The 20198-nt window shown below is 37.5% G+C and overlaps 1 protein-coding gene across 2 annotated transcripts; it reads right to left on the reverse strand.

Moving 5' to 3' along the window:
- Positions 1 to 2281: 2281 nt before the first annotated feature.
- Positions 2282 to 19647, reverse strand: CEPT1_1 (Choline/ethanolaminephosphotransferase 1). Of its 2 annotated transcripts, XM_051209315.1 has the most exons (6): positions 19064 to 19647; positions 18891 to 19032; positions 18778 to 18862; positions 15170 to 15301; positions 11437 to 11595; positions 2282 to 9906 (listed from the first exon to the last, which is right to left on the reverse strand). In XM_051209315.1, exons 1-6 carry the CDS (start codon positions 19275 to 19277, stop codon positions 9772 to 9774), a joined length of 867 nt encoding a protein of 288 aa, XP_051074758.1. In that variant the 5' UTR covers positions 19278 to 19647; the 3' UTR covers positions 2282 to 9771. The 2 variants fall into 2 exon arrangements, with proteins under 2 accessions (XP_051074758.1, XP_051074759.1); XM_051209316.1 differs by having other exon boundaries at positions 5681 to 6683; positions 18778 to 19647.
- Between the last annotated feature and the right edge of the window lie 551 nt (positions 19648 to 20198).

A 20198-nucleotide genomic window follows, 5' to 3' on the forward strand; every position in this document is an offset into this window, starting at 1 on the left:
AGAAACTAGTTATATATTTTACCATTTACATTAGTTGTGAAAATACCATGTTCAACTCATATGATGTTATATATAAAATTTCTATTATTATTACAAAATCAACTACAGGCATAAATTTATGTTATAGTGTTGTAGAAAGAGTCACATAAGCTAGTTAGAATGTAGCATGTTGATTTACAATAAATTATGAGAAACAACTGATTAGATTCCTAACTGATCATATGATATAACAAATTAGTTTTCTGGAATTAACTATAATTAATTTTAATCAATGTTAGCAATTAGATTAGTGTATCGGTTGTTAAGAAATAGTATTTTATGAAATTGACAAAATGAATAAAGATGTACGGTTAATTAGAAAACAAAATAAAGAAAATACATAATACTAAAGTAATTAGGTGTGTAATTGTTTAGATATGCTCTGAAGTGAATACGTTTGAAACATTTATAAAATCATTTCATAATTTCTTTAAAATATAATAGATTCAAAGCCACAATTAATCATCTCTATGATTATAAAAGGTTTGGATGAAATACTTACAGTATTTGTGATTGGAAACAGTTTATTAATATTCAATATCTGTTAATATCCAATCAAATTCACTGTTAGGATAGAAAACGAACTAATAATTTATCATCTTGATAAGGAATTCTTAAACATACACAAAATAATACTGATTAATTCTATTTACAGAAGGCCTCCATCCAACATCCAGTTGGAAAACTTCTGAAGTAGGATTTCCAATAACCGGAATATAAGTCTAACCGCATTTCTATTCGCCTGAATGCAAAGAACTGGCAATATAGAAAAGAAACTGGTGTATTGAGAGAAATAAAAACCAAAATATTAGTTTAGAGACAAGAATGTAGGTTGTAAATCTAACACAAAATGTGTAATCTCTACACTAAAGAAATACTACATATGAAGGTGGAATTCGGCAGCAATTGATTCGCTGAAATTCTAAAGGTTTCGGATAAACTATTCTTCGTGGTTTGAAAAGGGGACTAGTAGATACATAATAATGTTAATATTATAACACGTCTTTTTCGATTATTGCATGCCCATTATTTATTCGTACGGGGAAAATGTTTATACAAAAGAAGCACATAAAGGTTCTCCTATTAAGATTTGGAACTGCAGAAAGATACGCCACTTACACCTTTCACTTTGTTAAGTTTTTTTGCTTTAAATAGATTTATTTTGACACCAACTTTTGGATTCGTCTCTTTTACATAATTTACAATTTGTATAGTTCGTTTAACAATTTTGGTTTAATTTCAAGCTCAGTAACAATTTGGTCTCCAGTCACAGGCTAGGAACAACGCTATTTAGATGGTGGTTGGAGGTAGTCGACAGGAAACCCTGGACCCGGGTTTCGTGCTACTTGGCACTCGTCAACAAGGTGTGTCTGTAATCTTGAGGGAACCGGTGCTCCCTGGCGTATTCGATCCCGCGTCACCCAGCTTCACAGTCAGAGACGTTAACACTGAGCTATCCGGGCCGCGTCCGACCTCATGTAGGACTGAGATGTAATCACAATTGATTGATCACTGGGTGGTGATCAATGTCATGTGTGTCAAGTCCTTACTTAGTGCAGTCCAGGGTTTCCTGTCGACTACCTCCAACCACCATCCAATCTCAGTACATAGTGCACGCAGTGTCGAGTCACCTAGACTGGTGGCCACATTGCAACAAGGTCGATAGTATTCGATCTGCACTAAATAAGGACTTGACACACATGACATTGATCACCACCCAGTGATCAATCAATTGTGACAACGCTATTTACATTATAGTCCCCTTATTAACATAAATGAAATTACACTATTCTGTGATTTCAATATATATTAAAAACAAGATTTGTGAGACTACGAGTATTCATATACTACATTTTATCAATAATCTTTATCAAAGAAACAACATTCGGATTTTTGTCTCGCCTTCAACTCATTTTAAGAAAACCATCAAACCTCTTGAGATACTTACTTACTTACGCTTGTTACTCCTAATGGAGCATAGGCCGCCGACCAGCATTCTCCAACCCACTCTGTCCTGGGCCTTCTTTTCTAATTCCATCCAATTCTTGTTCATTTTTCTCATGTCTATCTCCATTTCCCGGCGTAATGTGTTCTTGAGATACTAACTAACATCAAGACCGAAAGTCGTAAAATTTCATACACATACAATCGATAGATCATTAGTAGTAACTAACGTAATAGTCAAATAGTGTATATATACGAAGATAATCCAGCTTCAACAATTAAATTATTAGAAAGAGATCCCCTTACTAAAATATTATTCTTACACTTCACATCACAAACTCGCTTATAATCAATTTACAACCTGACATAACATGCATCATCTACGGTTGACATACTACATTGGTGCAGTGAGATGCAATTAATAAGAAGGGAAGATAATAGTATTACCTATTTCATTATGAGATTAGACATCGAGAATATGGTTTGAGAAGAAGCAATGAGAAGGTGTGTATAGAAACACTGAAAAGAGAAATTTAGGAGAAGGTAAGCAGCGAATACATATAAGCTATCATGACCAATCCTGACTTATATCACTCAACGTCACCAACCACTAATAGCGATGATGAGCTTGCTTCCGGTCTACTCATACACCAGCTAGCAATACATGTCATGCTGTTAGTCTGTCTGTCTGTTGTACACTGACTATTCGACACATCACTGGGAGCAGTTTCGCCTTATGATCGTGAAAACCAACATTCCTCAGTTAGGAGTTCTCGATGACATTCTATATTCAACCATCGTCGTCTGTGTATGATTGCTGACGTGCATTAGGAATACCGGTTAGTAATGCGCAGGTTCGTCAGTACATAATTGTGAGCATTGACGACAACCCAATTAGTGTTCCTATGTTCAAACACCTGATTGAATGGCTTATGCGTGTATGTGTGTGTTGGAAATGCATTCACAGGAATATGTACATAGATAATTATTTTCCGACTCGTCTATGGTGTAGAGAAAGCTGGGAGGTGGCCAGTTCAACACATAATGTATATGCAATGCCTCTACAAAATGAAATTCATTTTCATAAGGCTAGTTTCCATCAGACCAAACAATGGAACAAGTCAGTTGACAGTATAACGAACAAAAGTATCATAATTGAGGAGTAAATCAAATGAATACTTTCTCAATCAATGAGGTATAATTAACATATTATCTGTCACCAATTTGTATCGATTTGAGTCACCACATTTCACATATGTAGAGTGGGGAAGGAAATTAGTATAATGATATGATAGGATGAAAAGGCTTAATCACACTTTTAACTCATTGTGATTCTTGCTCAACATTGAATCTGTTTTTAATTCTACATGATGATTAATCCGTGAGATATTTATTTTGTGCTATTCTAGTTAGAATAACATTGATTACTTTCAGTATGTATTAAATTTACGTGAAGTATGTTCAGTACGACATGCAGTGTGCGATTTGTATCGATTTGAGTCATCACATTTCACATATGTAGAGTGGGGAAGGAAATTAGTAAAATGATATGATAGGATGAAAAGGCAACTGAACGTAGCTTAATAATATGACGTCATGTATTATCCCATGTATCATTGGTCCTATAGTATCCCCGAGCTGTACTTATGAATTTATATGTTCAATAAGTTATGACTTTTTGGTTACTAATATCTGACATAATACATACAGGATGAAAAGGAGGTTCATTGAAGATAGCATCTCAGTAACTTTCCAACCTGTTTACGGAAAGTCGGCGTGATATACCTTCTGCCATGATGACTATAATTGTAATCAAGTAAATAACCCCTACGAAACAATTTTGTCACTGCTCACATAAATATGACTTGGTTTCTTTGTTAAGTGATCATACAACCATTTTGATTATAATTTCGTCACTCTTTCTTACGATTTAATTATTATTAAGCATAACATCATCCCTATTTCTCTATATCATCATTATTATTATTAACCTCTATACATATTAATCAATGTTAACTATATTTAATCATATTTCCTGTATCATGTTCCTCTTGAACTTTAGTTCCATTTCGAAAATTCATCCAAACACCACTGATTATGTTAAACCCTTATTTATAATTGTTATTAGAGAATAGATTTTTCTTTACCGGAAAATTCCCATCATATTAAAGCACAGACACGTGAACAAAGAAGAGTCTTTTCAATAAATTCTCTTCAGGTTCAACAATTATATACCCAAATTAATTATCCAAAAAGTGGTTAGGTTTATGGCAGAATAAATAATTTAAATATCACAGCATATGAATTAAGGATTGTAAAATAAAATAAAATCGTTAATGTTTAGGTGACTCATATGAAGTGTTGACTTGATTTGGTTTATACATAAAATGAAATTGTGAGATAAACAATGATCAGAATAAACATAGTTAGCATGGGTTGAGAGAGAATAATGTAATTACAAATTAAAAATCACGTAATACACAGAATGATATGAATGAATTACAAATTAGTATAAAGAGATTGATGGTGAATAAACTTCTCCAAAACGTTAGCAAGCATTATATTAGTAGTAATAGCGTATAAGCTTATTGAAATCAACACTTCATATCAGTCATCCCAATATTGATGATTTCATTTTATTTAACAATACAAACAATTTTAAACTCAATTCACTTGGTATCGTTTTTCTTGAATCTTCCCATTGATATTTTAGGACGGAAATTCATCAGTCTCTTATTGGCATATGTGCATACTGTGCGTATGTCTCGATATTGCCTTAATTTACAAGCATTATAAGCAAAGATAGATAGTGGCTAGCAGTGGAATCCAGGACGCGCGTTTCGTCCTGTTTGGAACTCGTCTTTGCTTATAATGCTTGTAAATTAAGGCAATATCGAGGCATACGCACAGTTGGCACATATACCAATAAGAGACTGATCAATTTCAGTCCTAAAACATCAATGGGAAGATTCAAGTAAAACAATACAAAGTGAATTAAACTTCGCCCCATTGCACAAGCAAGTGGACTCAGTAGCTAAGTGGATAACGCGATGGCGTTTGAAGCGAACGGTACTGAGTTCGAGTCCCAGAGTGAACATCAACTATGAGGTACGGGTACATCCAGCTGACAAGTCCCAAACGGGACGAAACGCGCGTCCTGGATTCCACTGCTAGCCACTATCCATCTTTGATCAATTTTAAACTCACATGCTATAATTTCGAAACGATGTACTTTGCCTTAAACCTAGTCCACTTTTAGAGTCTTAATCGGGATATATAACTGTAGAACCTGAAGAGAATTCATTGAAAATAATATTCTTCGTTCATGTACCATGTTTATAATTTTATTATTACTTATATAATTACTAATCGTACATACAATGAGTTTATTTCATTCTATAAACCGTGTTCTTTTTGTACTGTTTAGCAATCTGTTTACGTTTTGTAAATAAAACCTATCACTAAAAGCCAAGAGATAGACAGGTTTACATACATACATATACGCTAATAGTACTACTATGACCAATAAGCCTGGAACATAATTCTACCGCATTTATTACGTATATTTTTCTTATAATATGTAAAGATTGTACGTGAAATGGACTGTTGGCACTACAGAAACTACTAAATAATTGCTTACAAAGAAAGAGCAGAAGGATAAGTCACCGATATCCTCATACACAAAATAACGTATGTGTCAATTAGCTTTACTATCAACTGATAATTGCATGGCACATCCGCTTGATAAAACTCTAATGCAAAAAAAACTCTACAGACAATAAAAGTAAATCATGATATGGGAAATATCTAAGAAAAAAAGTACAATAATCAACAATGCCTACAAATACACACAAAAACTCAAAACAGAAAGCTACGTAGATTGAAACCTGGTATGTATAAAGAAAACCAGGCATATGTTATCTTTTTTTATTTTAACAGGAATTAATAATGGATTTGATGTATACACATATACAACATAATCTTAAGACAAATGGGAAACAGATAATCGTAAATGTGGATCTTTATTTTCAGAGAAATAAATAAATAATTATAAAAATAAACTAATTTGACTGGTACAAGTGGCGCGCAAAACACAAGGAAAGTAAGTAATAAAGAAAAACACGATAAGAAAAAGGGAAAGATAAATAGGTGGAAATTATGCACTCAATTGTAAAAGTTCATACGTATCTTGAGCCATGGAAATTACAAACCACGCGGACTTTGTCAACCGCATAAATAGAAACTTTTGTACAGCGGAAAACGAAACTGATTTTCAATTCAATCATTTCGTGAATTACGATGTTCTGAGGATAATAAGCAAAACTGAGATTCCGATTACTTCTTACTGTACACATAAAAAGATATATATATTCGAATGAGTCAAAATTAAATGAAAGTTTTTTGTGTATAATTTTGTAATGTATACATTCATATGTACCAATGGTAAATTTAGGAGAAAACAGAAATACAAAGTACCTGGTAAAAAAATTTCTTAACTATTATCAATTACGAGAACTATTTCGTGTACGAAGTGAATTTTTGTAAGTGTTGTCTTGAACTGACGACTTTACGGGTGTATTTTTATTATTGTGACGCATAGATGATGGTCGACCAATACGGAATATATATATATTAAGAAAGTCAGCCAACTGTATGCATACATCAGCATCATATAATATGATATTCACAGCTCCAAATGTCTAGAATTTATAAATAATAAGCAAATAGTAACTTATTTCGATTGAGATTTTATTTTTTAAGGTATGCTAATTAAAAAATATAATGAAATTATATTTAAATTACTCGAAAGGATTTTCGCTCTTCAATATCCATCTTCTCGTCCCACAGGTAAATAGGGTATATCGAATGACATAGTGAATAGGACATATATTGCGCATGCCAATCCACTGACTACCACAACGGTAGACGATGGCTGGTATAGGTTGGAAGATAGCTACGGGTGGGCAAGCCAAGACGTGTGACCAGTCCGTGAAGACATGGACTGTTGGGCTAAGCCATGTAAGTGTAGGTGTAGACTACCTGGTTAGGGTCCACGTGATTGCCGTATCCAGTGGTTAGACTGTAAATGATGGGGCTTAAAAAATTTTTTGACAGTCCCACAGATACCTTCACTTTTTGGTCTCCATTCAGAACCTAGGTTTCTAAATGCCTTATAAATTTATTTATTCCAGTGATTTATATTTTCTACTGGAATCGTATCTTCGATGATTAATCTTTCCTATTACCGTCGATTCTACCACTTTAGGATTTTCGCTGACAATTTTATCTCGCTATGCTACTAGGGTATGGCAGCTTGAATTGTTGTACAAATATGGCAGGTTTTAAGTTGCGTTTAGTTAAATGACTGATAAATATACTTTTGAAAGTAATCATAAATTGTGAGGAACTTGTCTCTGGATAGAACGTTATCTGACTGGTTTAGATAACACAAAAAACGCACTCTTTTTAGAATGAAATCTAAACAGACTGTCGTCTTCCGAAAACCTTGATTGGACAGTGTAAGGATAGCAAAGGTGTCACTACTATCCTCCAAAGAAAACTTTGTTTTTGGACTGCGCTATGCAGTGAGTTTTTCTAAATACATTATCTCAGTCTCTTTATTAAGTAAATTTGCACAGTTAGAGTAGCGCTATCTATCCTTAGTTAACATATTTATACTGTGCTCAGCGGATGGACCAATTGAATAGTCTAAAATGTTGACCACTTCAAATATTTCTAATAAAGAAGAAGCTTATGTCACAAATGGTGAGTCAATGGCCGAAGAAATCACTTCCTGAATAAAAATGTCTTTTAGCATTTGGCAATTTAAATTATCTTACCGAATTGACTATAGGCCAACGACCAGGATTTTCCAACCAACTCTGTCCTGAGCTCTCTTTTCCAGTTGTTTCGAAGTGTTATTTATTCTTTTGACCACTATCTCCCATTCCCAGCGCAATGTGTTTTTTGGTATGTCTCTTTTCCTTTTGCCTTTGATCACTTCCGTAATATGTGTCCTATCTACCTTCGGCATCCTTTCCTAATTTCCTCTTCAGATAATAGCTGGGTTTTTTCTCTGCCATAGTAGATTTTTGATGATGGTATCCGACCAATGGACATTGAGTATCTTATGTACACAATTGTTTAGAAATAGTTTAACTTTTTTGATGGTTTTAGTAGTTCTCCACGTTTCATCTCCGTACAGTAGAACTGTCTTGACGTTCCTATTGAGGATTATTTGACGTTGGCTTGCAGACAGTTGTTCAGAGTTCCACAGGTTCTTTAGTTGCAGCAATGCTACCCTCACTTTGCATCTGCATCAGACCCTTCTTGCTTATCGATGATGTTGTCTTGGTACGTAAAACGTTCCACCTCTTCCAGAGCTACTTCATCAAACGTGACTTGGTTGGTGCTGACTGTGTCATATTTCGACATCTTGATTTTTCCCTGGTATACGTTGAGGCCTACTGCTGCAACATTGGCTGTCTTTACCTGCACGTGTGTGGGATAGAAGGGATGGACCATTTGTGAAGCACAAATAGTCTGATCGCATCCAAGCTGTCCATTGCATTCCGTGCTTCCCCTCAGATGTAGAGATTTTCATAATCCAGTTAACCACAAGAAGAAAAAGTGAGAGAGTAATCAGCCTTGTCTGATTCCGGTCCTTACTTAAAATGCATCTGTCAGCTGTTCTCCATCCACGACTTTGCATTGCAGTCCGTCTTATGAATTCCGGATAGTGTTGACGATCTTCTCAGGTACTCCATAGTGTTCTCCTATCCACGCTGTCAAACGCCTTCTCATAGTCAAGGAAAGTGATGTATAGTGACGAGTTCCATTCAAATGATTGTTTGACGATCGCCTGTAGTGTCATGATTTGGTCTGTGCACGACTGATCCTTACGGGATCCGACCTATCAATCTCGAAGCAGGGAGTCTACTGGATCTTTCATCCGGTTCAGCAACACTCTGTTGAGGACTTTTCCTGGTATCGATGGTAGTGTGATTCGTCCATAGTCCTCACACAAGCTGAGATCTCATTTCTTGAGTATCTTGATGAGGTACCTTCTTCCCAGTCTGTTGGCAATTGTCCTTCCTCCCAAATCTTTCTGAATAGAATGAGGGGCATGCTTGCAACATCTCTATATCTAACATCAGTGCTTCAGATGGTATACTGTCAGGACCCGCTGCTTTTCCACTCCTGATTTGTCTGACAGCCATCCTGATTTCTCCGATTGTAGGTGGGGTAGCAGCTATAAAGTCTGTGTGTGCTGCCTCGATGTCTGGTGCGTTCAGTGTGGCTGGTCTATTTAGTTCTAAAAATTTTCTACCCATCTGTTCCGGTGTTCGTGAATCTCAGTGATTGTCTCGCTTTCTTTGTTTTTGGCTGGTTGCTTTGGCTTACTATATTTCCCTGTCAGTTACTTCTTTGTATCATATAGTTGACCCATTTGAGTTCTGTTGTAGCCTTTTCCGCTGTCATTGCTAGGTCTTCAATGTACTACTGCTTATGGGTTCTAATGGTCATTTTAGTCGCTCGTTTGCTTTTGCTTATTCAACTTGTGCCTTGGCTTTCTCTTACTATTATGAGCTCACCCGAAATTTTATGTTTCCAATGTTTCAGTTTTACATGTCATTGAGACGCAATAGTCACCCATACATGTGATTTTTCACAACCCAACTCCCCAGTTTAATTGGCTTATAGTGTTAGCAAATAAATGATATACAGAAAAAAGTATACGCTTTATCAGTGAAATTTTTCACATAAAGGTAATTAAGAAAACCAACACTAACTCACCAAAGATATCCATAGAACTAATACTTCAGGCAAGGGACACGAAAAATATTGATTAATGACTAACAAAGCTGCCCCAAACATAACCGCGTCAAACAAATAGATAGCACTTTTAGTCATATGAGCAATCTATAAAATTAAATTAGATCAGCAAAATCGAGTTGGAACAATAAAAACGAATAGCAACAAAAGGTGAGGTGATAAAATTAGATTTGGAATACAAAAAAATTTAAAACACTTAGTAACATATGGATATGTACACGTTCGATTATCACTAAGTTATGATTAATGTTGAAAAATAACGATTAATACTACTTGTCTGATGGGTGCCGAATTTAAAACCATAGCTTAATGGTTTTAAAACCAACTATCTAGAGAGCCAAGTACCTCCGGTTAGCCAACAAAAACTCAAGCAACAGGATGAAAACTGTTTAATTGTCTGTCATTATCATGGTACTTTAGAACTTCTTAGAGTATGTATTGACTACAAATCGTCACGTGGAATAACTCTAATAGAAAACTCAAGATGATGATACTGTATATAATGGTATAGTCAATAGATCGAATAAAACACAAATTCAATGAAATGAGATTGAATATAAAAACAGTAAGTTACTAGTACATATAGATCTAACAACTAACGGTCGCTAAATACTTTCTTTATTCATTTACACTCGCTGTGTACATAAAAAAGGAGGGAAAATTTGTATGCAAGATAACGAATACCTAAGAAGAAAAATTGTTTGAATTGAAGCCATCGTCACCAATGGTGGGAGATGCTGAATGACATATCTCAGAATTGGTTGCAGTGGCACAGATGCATTTACTCTGTATCACCTCTTAAATCCTGAATTTCTAAATTATCTATGAATTTATTCTTTATCCTTGAATCATGTCATCCATACTTAATCATCCCTGCTGATAGTATTACTATAGGCTCAACAGACATTGCGAATTTAAGGTTGGCCTCGTGACCACAAAGAGGAATAGTTTTAAATATTGATGGTTAGTCCCGGATCAAATAACGCAGGCCACCTTCTGCAGTTTTTTGTAGATTACAACACGTTTTTGGCAACTTTAACCTTCGCTACTTATAAATTATATTGGATGTTTAATTAATTTTTACGAGTTATTTTGCCTGTGTTGCTGTGACTTACATCGAGAGTAACTGTCATCATCTTTCCACCCATAAAACACAAGTTCACTCATCGGTCAGCTATCAACTTAAAATATGACTTTTCCTAGTGTTTCAATTGTTATATCTATTTTGCCGAACAGTAAGTGCGGGTTCTAATTTTAGTGACATATTCTTCATGCCAATTGAAACTAAAAAGAGGGAAACCTTAAAATATGGAGTACTCACTGTATTCCCCTAAAACTTTTTTCATATTTTTACGAAAATTATTAAACGAAACACGTCGTATAAAGAGGGACAAAAATTATAGGACATATATGACGATAAGAGTTTCTCCAAGTACACTGTTACGAGAATCGTAAGTAGTCCCAGTAAAAAAGGGGTTAACTGATAAGAGGATTTTAATACATACTATCAAATTACATGAATTAAATAAAGACTTGTAGTCCTTACTTTCATCGTTAATGGAAATCACTTCTTTACTGTTAAGTAAATAAAGTTTCTATTCGCTAGATAATACTTACCACTAAACGTTGAGAAACTTTTGCTGAAACGATCCCAAACGCCAACAGGAAAATAAAAGGTGATTGGTGATAAAGATTTACCGGAGAATTAATAGCAACCAAAACAGGAAAACCAAGTGCAAGTGTAAGAGGGCAAACTGGAAACAGTACACTAGTATTCTAAAACAGAGGTGAAAAGTGTGATCATTAATTATTACGCTCTTAACAAATAGAATTCAACAAATCAATAAAAACTAAAAACGAGCCCACCCGACATGTTTACAATTTATTTTTTACTGAAAAGAACTTGTTTATGTAAAAAAGTTGGTCATACACAACAACTAATCATATTGGTGTTCTGAACTACACAATATAAAAGTTAGCGGATAGCGTATTGAAGTTTGTACTAAGGTCTATTGAACTGGAAATCAAATACGAAAATGCAGTGGAAAACAGATCACTCTGATTCAACTAGCCGAACTTAAAGAGTAACGTGGAATTATATCTCACCATTTATTCACATAATCGATGTTTGGAATGTATCGAAATGTATCTGAAGAGTGATGCAAACAAGTAACCAGAGCCCAAATGCCCTGGTATGGCTGAGTGGAGTGAGCCTGTCCTCCCTCTCGAAATGCTCTCACACGGCCACGCGTATATAGCCTCTGCCAGGGAAGTCCTATTCACTGCGTTCTCGTGGCGGGGGTGTTGTTTACGAAAATGAGTGGACGAAAAGTGAATGTCCGGCGCTTTAACCGGATCACAAACCAATGGTGCACATGGGCTCCAGTATCCTGAGGGAACAAACGGTGTATGAACCAATCGTTGGTCACCATCCACCATGGGACTGCATCTCCTCACGATGCTCCACTGCCTTGTGGGTCAGACATTTAGGTCAAAGGTTCGGGGTGTGGCCCCCTAAGATAACCACCTGCTTCGGTATGGGCACCCGGACAGTATCACAGTTCACACACAAATAAAATGAAAATGACGACAATTACTGAAAATTCTATTCACACTTCAACTAACAGTCAAACAATTCACATTATTATTATTATTATTATTATTATTATTATTATTATTATTATTATTTACCAAGTCACTTATTCATTCTTTTATTCCCACTTTGTGTATCCTTATTTTTCGACGTATACAGCAGCTCGCCCATGGTGGAAACTCGGTTCTATCTAAACGTTCTCGAGCCACTGCCTGGTTGACAAGTGTATGCTACCACCGAATACGAATACCGAGGCAGTTTTTCTGAAACCACGTGCACCATTCAAACTGGCTGCCTTCAACGTTCGCACATTTATGCAGGTTGGACAACAGATAGGGCTGGCTATGTCTTTAGAAAGTCTTAATATCGATGTTTGTTGTCTATCCGAGACCCATATTCAAGACTCTGGCGAAGTACTACAAATTCGATCTCCATCTGTCGCTTCGAAAAGCTTGTTTTACGTGCGCTTATCTGGGGACCCTGTGGCATCTTCGGCTGGTCTTGCTGGCGTTGGTGTCGCACTAAGCGCTAGAGCTGAGGCAGCACTAATCGATTGGATCCCCACTAACAGTCGGTTATGTGCTGTTAGATTGGAAAGTTCCATCAAAGTGAGAAATCGGCGTGAGAAACGATGTCTTTTCGTCATCTCCGCCTATGCCCCGACAGATTGCAGCCCGGATGCAATCAAGGATGAATTCAACCACCAGTTAACTGTTCTTCTCCAGAAAGTGCGTTCGACAGATATTGTAGTACTAGCAGGAGACTTGAATGCTCAGATCGGACGTCTAGACACAGAAGGGAATCGTTTAGGTGGCCGATGAGGACTCGTCGGTCGCAGGACAGATAACGGGGACCGTCTGCTGCAACTGTGCACAGACCACAACCTGTTTCTGGCTAGCATTGACTTTCGGCACAGTCATCGCCGATGTGCCACCTGGCGTCCTCCCTCTGTATCTGAAGCCTGGACTCAGATTGATCACATCGCGATCAGCTACCGCTAGCGTGGTCGGTCTACTCCGGGTGACCGTGAGTTTGACCACAAACGAAGGGCGTTACGTGAGGAAAACGGGCAAAACTTGCGTAAGGACCGAGAAGCCTGGTGGTCGGAGCGTACTAATAAGCTGGAAGCAGCAGCTGCATCTGGTAACTACCGGAAGCTCTTCCAAATCATCCGAGCCACTGGCAGCAAGAAGTCTGGTGTGAGGGAAACAATCTGCGAGGATGAAAGTCAGTAACAACGTAGAACTTCGTACGTACGTACATCAGTTCGAGTTGCCACGCCACATTAGCACAGAGATGCAGTGGTCGATCCAAATCCCGTAGTGGTAGAGGCGGTAAGAGTATAAGTAGTTATCGGGAAGATTAGTGTTTGGAGATGTTACTTAAAGAGTATAATACAATGAAATAAATTTGGAAAGAGAAAAAAAGAGACATGGAGAATTCAAGAGATCAGAATTTTCACCTTCGAAGTGCAAAGCGCTTCTACAAGACTGGAAGGATTCTAATCCTGTACTCACCCTGGATGATGAGCAGATAGAAGTAGTCGAGAAGTTCGTGTATCTAGGTTGCTGTATAAGTGCTGGTGGGGGGTGTGATGAGGTCGATCCACGTATAATGAAAGCCAGAGCGGCTTACGCCAATCTGGGCCATCTTTGGCGCCTTCGTGATGTCAGTCTGGCTGTAAAACGTCTGATCTACAACGCGTCGGTGAGAGCAGTTTCGCTCTATGCTTGTAAAACCTGGCCTCTCCGAGTTGAGAATGTTAGACGGCTCTGTGTTTGATCATCGTTGTCTCCGAAGGATTGCTGACGTCCAGTGGCAACACTATGTTAGTAATGCAGAGGTTCGGCATCGTGTGTTCGGGCACAGAGACAACGATCCAATTGGTGTCACCATCTTGAAACATCGACTTCAGTGGCTTGGACATGTTCTACGAGTGTCATCCCAGAGAATTCCACGTCGTGCATTATTTGCTGACGCTGGGACTGGTTGGAAAAAGGGGAGAGGTGGTCAGTGTATGACATGGTGTCGGGGTATGAAAGAAAGCTGCAAAGGGCTGGCTTTTGTTGGTCCTTCACGACTCCCTGGCTCCTGACTGGGGTCCGAGAGATGGTGCAACGCAGTGACTAGAGACGTTATCAGACATGGCCCAGAGTAGAAGCCAGTGGCGATCCTGATGTAACCTTCTTTTACCTTCTTCATAAAAGGTGGTTGTATCTTCCTTAACTGAAAGATTTCTTCTGGTTGTACCTTTCCGTTTCCCCCATTATTATTATTATTATTATTATTATTATTATTATTATTATTATTATTATTATTATTTTACACCACCTTACACTAATCTCGCCGTTATTGTTCTTTTTTTTCTTTCACACTTCTTACCCTCCTTTTTTTCTCTTCCCATTCTCACTGTTTTGCGTGGCGCATGTATATTTGGTGCCCCCTTGTACCAATATTTATATGTTCAAATAAATAATAATAAATAACAAGTAACCAAGTAAGGGTTTCCGTATACAACTTTGAGCTATACTTATTCTATGGTAGTTGGTTTCATAAAATAGTACAGAACGAAAGAAATAAAACAGAGATTCTATTTTCCCTAAACTTTCAGTAACATATTGGAAACCAGAACATACTCTTTAAAGAATCCTTAATCCTTCGTTCATTTTTAAAAGTGATTATGTGAAGTGTCCCTAGATAAAATACATACTGGCTGTATTTCTAAACGCAAAATTTCAAACTTTGAGATCAACTCACAGCAACAGTTGTCCCGTATTTACCACAACCACCTTGAGAAATAGTATCAGCGAACTGAACCGCCAGAAAAAACATGACAACAGAGAACACGAGGAACTGAACAACCTTGAGTTCCAAACCGAGAAGTGGATCCTATACAAAGATTGCAGCATAACAAAACATTCATGATAAGTGACAAAAAGAAATCAAATATTACCAAAACAAAACACAATACGGAAAGTTAGAAGAGATAAGATAATCTTACCAAATTTCTATACAACCTTGACAAGAAAATGATTCTAAAAAAGTATACTGGGAGCTAGGGATTGACCGTTGCTGCTACCTTGACGTGGTGGTTTGCCTATCGTAGTGAACCAATCGAGCTATACTTACTGGAACAATCGTTACCCAATGTCCTGCCATGTCAGGCAGGTCGGTTGAAGAGTGGCAGGACTAAAAGCAGCAAACGTAAGGTCCGAGGGCGAAGTCGTACTGCAGACCGTACAGAGAATTGACAGCAGTAAGGTGTTTCCTTCAGACAACCAACATAACAGGGATGCTACATTCACACAAAGGAAGAGTGTTGTTAGAAAACGTCCACCCCAAAAATGCACAGCTCGCCTTATCCCACGGATTTCCGTCTCCGGTGGTAAGGTCCCAACAAATACGGAGCTACTCACAAAAAGATCTGCGTGACCGGCCACAAGCAGTTGTCCCTTGGACAATGCGGTCACGCCCTCAGGTCACTAAGACCAACTCTAACCCAATTTCCTTTTCAGATACCTATAGAAGAATCCTTCCATGATGTAAGCATCCGGGAAGTGATAACTGACCTCATACTTGTAGCAGCAATTAAGGCCACCGTAATCATAATCACTTCGAAAAGCTATAGCTAATCTAAAACAAGAAAAAGCAGCTGGTCCAGAAGTCTTTAATGATGGTGGTTCAGTTTTAGTGACTAAGTTGACTAATGATTTAGCTAAAATCTGGGAGTTGGACGTACTCCCATCTGACTGGTCGCAATCACTCGAACATTACCAATCGAATCAGAGCTTATGGCGAGCTGTCATTTGATATTGCAACCTCAAATGATATCCGGCAAGGCCATTCACTATCTCCATTTTTGTTTAATTTCATCACAGACCTACTGTTGAAAATAACGTTCTCATCGACTGGATTTTCAGGAATTGATTATTATTATTCGTTTTATTCAATATTATATTTTGGTACAATATAAAATTCTCAGCACGAGGTATTTTAACGAGTTTCTTTTACAGAAACAAAAACAACAAAAAGAAAAAGGTGAAAAAAGATCTGGGTCTGTACAAATTTTCAATTAGAGACATGTTTAAGGATACAGGTAATTGACTAGGCCAATCATAACAACCTGTTCGTCACAGAGTATATTTGCTAGGTAAGGTATTATAGAACTTTTATACGTTTGTTTGCGTGCATGGATTCTAATATATTGACGTCTCGTTCTACCAGAAGATATAAAAGGAGAAAGATATGAATGAAGGGGATAGTTAGTATCTGATAAGATAGTACCGTGCTAACTACTTTCAGCACTCTCCGCGATACGGTAGTCTTTTCTCAAAAACCCGAGAAAGAATAGTGAACAGTAAAGAATAATAGGTAATATGCAGGAACTGAAAAATTGTAAGAGTAAATGACGAGTAATCGCAAGAGCATGCAGCCTCTTCATGTAGTAAGTCAGACGAAAAAGTTTCTTCGATAACAATAAAACATAAGACCAAGAGCGATCAGGGGAAAAGGTAACACCAAGATAATTGACCTTCGACACAGTGTTTATCAAAGAGTCTCCAACGGCACAAGCACTATGGGATCCCAAAATGGTGTTTAAGTGCTGTTCATGCCTCAGGCTAAAGTTAATAGCTTGACGTTTAGACGGATTAAGTATCAGAACATTAACAGACCACCGCCGGATAGAAGAAAGTTAGGGGTGGCCAAACCAAAACGTGACATCAGTTCTTTGAGTCACTAACTTCTAGTCCGAGCCATGTTGGTATATGCAGACTACTTGGTTGGGGTCCTCATCACTGTCGAAACCATTGGTTGGAGACTGAATGACATGGCTCGGTATCGATCACAATGGCGTCGGTGTATACACTCTTCGTCTTCCCTTAAACCGTGAGATTAAAACCAGTCCATACGTCTGTTTCTACGAAATAATTCTTCCTCCCCGTATCATATCCTCATATGCAATCTTTATATATTACTACCATTCGAATAACTGCCTTTATGAATTTAGTGTTCATCTTGTGTGAGGTGTGGTAACTTGGACCGATGTATATGTGCCTGGTCCTACGTTGTAGATGACTAACTGTCTGAGGACAACAGCAATATAACTTTTAATAACGATGTACTTTCTAAGAAACTCAAAGTTTATGCCCTTATTCATGAACTACACCCATGTTGAGTCTCCGAGATCCAGGTTGATAAAAAAACAGTCTAACACTGTGGATGTGTTAAGATTTGAAATAAATGAATTACACAGCTAGTTATGTGCAAGTCCCGTATTTACTTATTTAATATATAATGATGCAACTGGGTATCAATGTTCCTACTATAGAACAATGTATTACTTGATCCTTTAACTCGAACTAATATTTTCTAAATGCAGACTACATATTCCGCTAACCAGAAGCAATAAAAACCAATCCCTCCCCGACTTCCGAAAATTCATGCTCATGATTATCTAGTTTATCAATACTCTATGAAATATACATATGTGAGAAATGTACACATTTGAAAAGCAATTATTCAAGGGAAATTGTCTTAAAAAGGATTGGTAGGATCAGCCCCATACGGTAGTCTAACACCAACCATGTAAAGAGCTTTACATTTATGTTGAGAAGACAAGCAATTAACAGAGCTTTTTTATGTAAAGATCATTTGGATACCAGTGTTACATTAAATGATTACGTTTCGCAAGAACCTTAACTTGCTAGCATTAACGTGGAAAAAAACATTGGTTGAACCGACTTTAGATGGACGGCAAACAACCTGGTCGTAACTACAGTTATTTTGAAGCAGGATTTGACCTTGTTCATTGTAACAACCGTTAAGTTATATTGGCTGGAACATTCTTTGAAATTTCACCAGGGGTAACGGTAAGATCAAAAGCGATAAATCTAAGGTTGGAAGGCGAATTCGTACTTTCAACCGTACTGGTTTGTAGTGGAAATAGTGCTTTCCACAAACAACTAGCATTTTTAGTAACGATCATTTCCCATAGTTCAAAAGGGTAACTTACAAAATCTTTCAAATGTAACAAAACTAGCATTAGTGAAATGAAAATAAGAGGAAGTCATCTTGACGGAATAATTATTACCATGAAATCTAAATATCAGAGATCAATTATACTGACAGTGGTTTTCGTTTACCGTATTCTCACTTTCGAAATCAATAGCGACTACTTTTCCCGCAATCTTTTTGTACTTATACGTAAAAACCAGTGTTTTTAGCGCTGTCAGAAATTCTCGCGAAACAACTACGTAATAGGTTCTAACAGGACAAAGTCCGACTAAATCAGTTTTGGAAAATATAAAATAAGATTCTTTGTGAGTAAAAGGAAGGGTTCACTAAGGATAGTAAACAAAACTCACTTTTATACTCCAAATAGATGGACCGAATATTGAAGATAACGTCCCAAATAAAATTCCAATTAAAAGTCCCTCTGTCACTCCGACTCTGCAACTCTAAAATTATGCTTACTTACCGGTCAAATGCAAGAACTCCCGTGACGTAACACCGCCAATGGGCTACATAAAATAAAGCTTGGATGCAGAAGTATTGTATGAACATCAACATAGGCCAGTCATCAAAACCAATGATGATGAAATAACTTATGGGGAGGATGCCTAAGCTGTTAGACCGTATAGATAGAATTACATGTGGATAAAGCATCACAACCATGGTCGAACAGTTCACCAAGCTGAGAGCACGACCCTGTACGGCGAGCTTGTAGGCCATCTAAGGCATCTAAAGTTTGATACGCGAATACACACACTACAAACACCAACGACGTGAAGAAACAAGCCTTAAAAAATGTGATTGATACATTCGCATACCCCATAAGACAAAAGCAAGCATAAAGCAAATACATTGGCGAGAAAACCAAGTAATGTGAGAGTATTTGGAGCAATATATCTCGGTATATACAGAGAAGATATCCGCCAAAAGTCCTTAAGTAGGTTGTCACATATGCTTTCTCCTTCACAGTGGTACTTATGCTCAAGCAAACGATTTAACTGGTCTTTCGAGATTGACTTGCCAACCATCCATTGGGCCATCCCCAAATTATAGCAACAACTTTTGTAAAATGCGCTGCTTAAATTAACAAACTTTTACAAACAGATTTTTCACTGATTGAAATCATGAGTTAGTTGAAGCTAGACCACCATGGAAAACCTGGGAGCACTGGATGGCCGATTCATCCTAGTATGCGACTCCTCAGCAGTGCACATCCATGATTCCACACCCTGCTAGATTAGAACCCAAGACCTATCAGTCTCGCACCAGGCGCTTAAACAACTAGACCACTGAGCTGGCCGGTATCCAACGGTGTTAATGTCTAACTTCAACCAATCCAAGATGTTGCGCCACCGTACACCATTGTCTTCAGTGAGTTGATATATCACAACAGACCTGGTTGAACTCCACTGGCAACGGCTTCTCATTAGAACTCCAGGAGTATCTCTTGAAGTCAGTCACCAGTGAACAGATGATTATTATCAGAAGGGGTTTTGCGAAGATTCAAGAAATCTCACTGACTGGAATCATGAGTCAATTGAAGCTAAACCACCATAGAAAACCTGGAAGCACTGGACGGCGTTTCACCCTAGTATGGAAACATGGTGGAACATGGTAGTATTTAACTTGGCGAATGTCCGTCCTAAAGCCCATAGGGTTATAAACCCCTTAGCTGCAACCTTCCGGCAATGGGCCGTGGTCTTAAAACCATAACTCACTGTCACCTCAAAGTCCTTTTGAGACCAGATCACGGGTACAACCTACTAGGAAATCC

Source organism: Schistosoma haematobium, chromosome 1 (assembly GCF_000699445.3).
Source record: "Schistosoma haematobium chromosome 1, whole genome shotgun sequence".
Classification (NCBI taxonomy): Eukaryota; Metazoa; Platyhelminthes; class Trematoda; order Strigeidida; family Schistosomatidae; genus Schistosoma; species Schistosoma haematobium.

Coding starts and splice junctions, on each gene's coding strand:
- CEPT1_1 (XM_051209315.1), bottom strand. CDS start 19,277: ATGTATTTGCTTTATGCTTGCTTTTGTCTTATGGGGTATGCGAATGTA. Junction 19,033..19,063: donor TTGTGATGCTTTATCCACAT/GTAATTCTATCT, acceptor CTAACAGCTTAG/GCATCCTCCCCATAAGTTAT. Junction 9,907..11,436: donor AAGTTTCTCAACGTTTAGTG/GTAAGTATTATC, acceptor TTAATTTTATAG/ATTGCTCATATGACTAAAAG.